At 46.5% G+C, this 4,431-nt stretch overlaps 1 protein-coding gene across 1 annotated transcript in view; it reads right to left on the minus strand.

Annotated features, from left to right (window-relative positions):
• Nucleotides 1-2,404: 2,404 nt before the first annotated feature.
• ABCF2 (ATP-binding cassette, sub-family F (GCN20), member 2) overlaps nucleotides 2,405-4,431 on the minus strand; it is an 8,317-nt gene continuing 6,290 nt past the window's right edge. The window contains exons 12-13 of the mRNA XM_009998048.1: nucleotides 3,752-3,955; nucleotides 2,405-3,009 (exon numbers count right to left, since the gene is read on the minus strand). Coding sequence (XP_009996350.1) covers nucleotides 2,872-3,009; nucleotides 3,752-3,955 — 342 coding nt within the window. The 3' untranslated portion in view covers nucleotides 2,405-2,871. The remainder of the gene's footprint in view (nucleotides 3,010-3,751; nucleotides 3,956-4,431) is intronic.

The following is a 4,431-nucleotide window of genomic DNA, read 5'->3' on the forward strand; positions in this document are numbered from 1 at the left end:
CTGATTTGCAGGGCTGTAAGTAGCTGAGACTTTTGTGCTGGGGAGGCCACTCCCTGCCACTGAACTGTTCCACCAGCCATGGCACACAAAGGCTCTCCTGCTCACATAGCTGTTGTACCTCTACAGCTGCAACTGTGCCTGGCACCCAGTTACACACAGCTTGTGTCTCTGACCAAGTGTTTAGTTGGAAGGAAGCCCTTTGGTGGGCAAGAAGCAGTGACTGGTCACTCAGCATTATGTGCACAGAGCCATAATACAGCAAGGGTAGAGGCTCATCTACGGAGCAGTTTAGTCAAATTAGAACTCCCAGGTTTGGGTACTGTCTGTCTATTCTGGAAACTGTGTGCTGGGCTTGGCTCATCCTTGTGTGTTTTTGTAGTGTATGGATCAACTCACAATGCAAAGACAAAGGAATCCCCCAACCTTCCCTTGATGGAGGACCTGCCACTCTGGCCATAGCCGTGTTGGAGCCAACCTCCTCACCTGTGCACTGCAAGAGTCACGGTGCAGAGGCCACAGAAATGACCACCCTAGCAGCTAAGAAGAAGTTATCATAATTTACCTAGATAATTTGCTTTTGTGCAGACCAGAAAAGCCCTGGCTGGAACATTTCAAAATGCCCCAGCTCTTGGCTGTCTCACTCACAGGATTCAGTTATCCAGGACATCCATCTGCCACAGCTGCTTCTGTGCAGTCTGACAAACTGTCACCACAGAACAGGTTTAAACCAAAGCTGAAATGACAGACTGACTTGTCTCTCTGATACAGTTTACAAGTCCTGGCCTACTAACCAGGACCTCTAGTGCAGTTACAGCTACTTTACCTTTTAACATGTACCTGAGGTCCCTGTATGCTAAACCAGAGACATGTCTGCAGCTGAGACGTTCCAGTGAACACGGTTTTGCTTTTGCTGCATTGGCTCCAAGGATCCTCCAAGCACTCTATCATGCTGGCTGCCATCCCAACGTCCCCATGCCCTTCTCAGGATTTACCATTCCAAAAGAACTCCGTGTCAGATTATATCCTGCATTTATTCTTGCCATCATGGCTCAGCTACACAGATGTGAAATGCAGTGTCAAGAGCTGCTGCCACATCTTGGCTAAGAATAAGGAGCAGAATGAACAGCTCTGGACTTGGGTAGGACTTCTCAACCTCACTATTCTCATGGATACTTTTGCAACTTTCCAACTCACCAACATTTTTTAAACTTGGAGAGCAGAATGGAGACATACATTCATCTTGTTTCAACTTCTGTGACACCAATCAGTCCTTACAGCAGTTAGTTATCTGGGGGTTGCTTTTCCTCCATCCCTGTCTGCTAACTTCTGAGTACTGCTCTGGGAGATACTCAGTTCAGTGACTTTTAATGCAATCTGGATCTCTCTGCAGTACCTGAACAGCATTTATACTAATCTGCATTATTTTCACAGAAAACTGGAATGCTGTGCACTGTCACTGTGCTCCCATTGTGACATTTGTCCTGTGGACAATTCACAGTGCTTCTATAGCAGCAGTCACAACTTGGATGGTCCCTTTGGGAAAAAAACAAGGACATAACTCTACCCAGAAAGTCAGAGTCACAGTTGACCTCTGAGAAAATCCTCCAGGAGAGCACAACTGCTGCATGGTTGTCCTATTCTTCAATTTGCCCATCAGCACATACTCCTGATGGAACAGGTGATGGAGCTACATGGACCTTTCACATGACCAGTGCAGCCATCCTCGTGTCAGAAGTAATGAAAATAACTTATAAGCAGCTATTTGGTTTGATTTGCTATCCTTTTCTTTAGTACCTCTTAATTGTTTTTAAAATACATGAAAAATGTCTTTATTCAAGCTTCTGTGGCACAGGGTGAGGTTTAAATACAAACTTTTCTGAAAAAAAATGTTATTAAGAACAAAAATAGGTGTTAAAATATCTTTAGTTGATTAATCTTGTTTGGTTAAACCTGCAAGGAGCACCTAATTCACAGTCCAAAAATCTTGAATTGATCCTCATTATTAGACCCATAAAGCTTCAGGTGAAGGGAAAAGCATGCACCCAAGCCACTGTGTGGTTGGGAACACATGCTGGTGTTTTATGTCCAATTTCCAGTCTTCAGAACCCTCCCAGGTTGCCTCTGTGAACACAGCACGGGTAGCTTGCTCCCCCTTCTGTCACCAACTGGCAAACCCAGCGCTCTGTGGATGTACAGGGACTTCCCGGGGGAGGATCCTGCTCACTGCTCTCTGCCTCCAGAGCTCAGTTCTCACCACGTATCCCACGGGTTCTGGTCAGCTTTGGTAATGCTGAAGAACTGAACCTTGGCCCCAGGAGGAAGGGCTCTGCATCCTCACCCAGAGCTCAGCGCTAGCGGAGCTGCCCCAACGTGCCCCAGTAACAACTACAGCTCACAAACAGGACTGTTCTTCCCTCTTTATTGACTGTTGGATTCTCAGGCAGATCTGTTAATTACACTGTTAAATAATAGTTAAAAACAAACCAAGGCCAGAGGAGTCAGTGAAGTATCTAAACTGAAGCAGAAATTGGGAAGGAAGAGGCGGGAGAAGCTGGGCTGGGGTCTCCATGTCTGTATCACTGCAGCTGGGACCCCCTCACTGCCCCTGCCACGACCCCAGACCATTAGATCCCAAGGCCTGGCTCAGATGGGACATAATCTAAATATGGAAACAGTTGCCCAAACGTAGCCAGATCAGGAGGGAAGAGCTCTGTCCAGACGCAGAGGTGCAAGGCAAGTTGGGGGAAGCAGTATTGCAGCAATCCTAGAACAGCCACAGAGAGAGCAGCAGAGTCCGCTCCAGGCGGCAGGTGGGCAAGTCCCCTGGGCCACCTCAGTCCCCACGGGAGACCTGACCCACTGCTCCAGGGCTCACACGTTGTGGGTCTTTTTGGTGAGCTGAGGGTCCTCATCCACCAGCTTGGACTTGAGATGCTCCTTGTAGGCGAGGATGTCACCTTGCCACTTGGTGATGGTTTGCTTCTCACAGACCCAGATCTCCTGTGCAACCTGGAGGCAATCACACCAGGAGGAGAGGTTTACAGCACAGCAGTTTAGCGTTTTACCAAAATTATAAAGTTGGCCAAGATCTACTCTCTGAGGTCTGGTAAGAAAAGAGTTTAATAACTTCCACACTTCAGCTTCCAAAGAAAAATACCTTACCTGGGGCTTCTGTGTAATTTATGCAGGATTTTAAAACTGAAAATCCTTCAGTCCTCCACATTTCTTTTTTTGTTCATTGACTAAGAAGGAAAGTGTTTCCTGCTAACTTGGGAATTCAAAAAAGTTGTTCTTGACCTGAACTGCTTGGAAATAACACACTGAAAAATAAAATTATACCTAAATGTGCTGACAAAGCTATAGCTGGAAAATCTGCACTTGACATTCATGTGCACATGCTGCCATTTCCTTCGCCTGTGCAGACTGAGTGATAGAAAAACGGTGCTACAACTACCCCAGTATCATTGAAAAAACTGAGTTAAGGCCTCCACAGTGTGCCATGATTTCGATTTAACTTATTCTTCACTTCTAGGATTCTGGGTTTATGTTTTTCTTTCAAGTACCTAATGTTATCCTAGACTAGCTCAGTCATCATTTCACACAAACACAACAAGGGAATTGCATCACATGATTTTTTTTAAAACTTACATCTTTTTTCAGGAAGAGTAAGAGCCAGTCAGTTGAAAACACCTTGTTTTAATTATTTGAGGTGCTAGAAAGGTGCTCTGACAAAATTCACTGCTTTTCTTACCTGCTGGATGAGTCTGAAGTCATGGCTGACGAGCATCATTCCTCCTTCAAAGTCATTGATGGCATCTGCCAGAGCATCTATGGTTTCTATGTCCAAGTGGTTGGTGGGCTCATCCAGGAAAAGCATGTGAGGATTCTGCCAGGCCAGCCAGGCAAAGCACACACGGCACTTCTGCCCATCTGAGAGGTTCCTGATGGGGCTCACCTGGCAAACACAGACACTGCCTGTAGCTCTGCAGGGAGACTGACAGCCAGCCACCCCTGCCACCAAAGATCAGACCTTGTACCACTCCCAGCAGCTTCATGACACAAGGGGACACAGCTTGGTCAGTCTGACACCCAGACTGAGCTGCTTTCACCAGAACACAGGAATTCCAGGGGCTTCTGAAGGAGAAGTGTCCATAGCAAGACCCAGCATGTGTTGAAGGTTCCAAAGGACAGTTAACAGGTTTGAGTAGTGTTCACTGCACCCTAACACAACCATGAAACTATCCTCAACTTCTGGAGTGTCAGATGGGGTAGAATAATGCAAAAATCAACACTGAAAAGCAGTGATGAGGACAACTGCTGTACTAGATTTATGAAATACAGGAGCATGTCATGCTGAGACTGGCAGGCTGACCCTCCTGTTTGAGCCAAGTGGTCCCCACTCCCAGCTGAGCATGTGTTCCAGCATTCCTG

The sequence above is a fragment of the Chaetura pelagica genome, unplaced genomic scaffold, assembly GCF_000747805.2.
Source record: "Chaetura pelagica isolate M959 unplaced genomic scaffold, ChaPel_1.0 scaffold1145, whole genome shotgun sequence".
In the NCBI taxonomy this organism is placed as follows: domain Eukaryota; kingdom Metazoa; phylum Chordata; class Aves; order Apodiformes; family Apodidae; genus Chaetura; species Chaetura pelagica.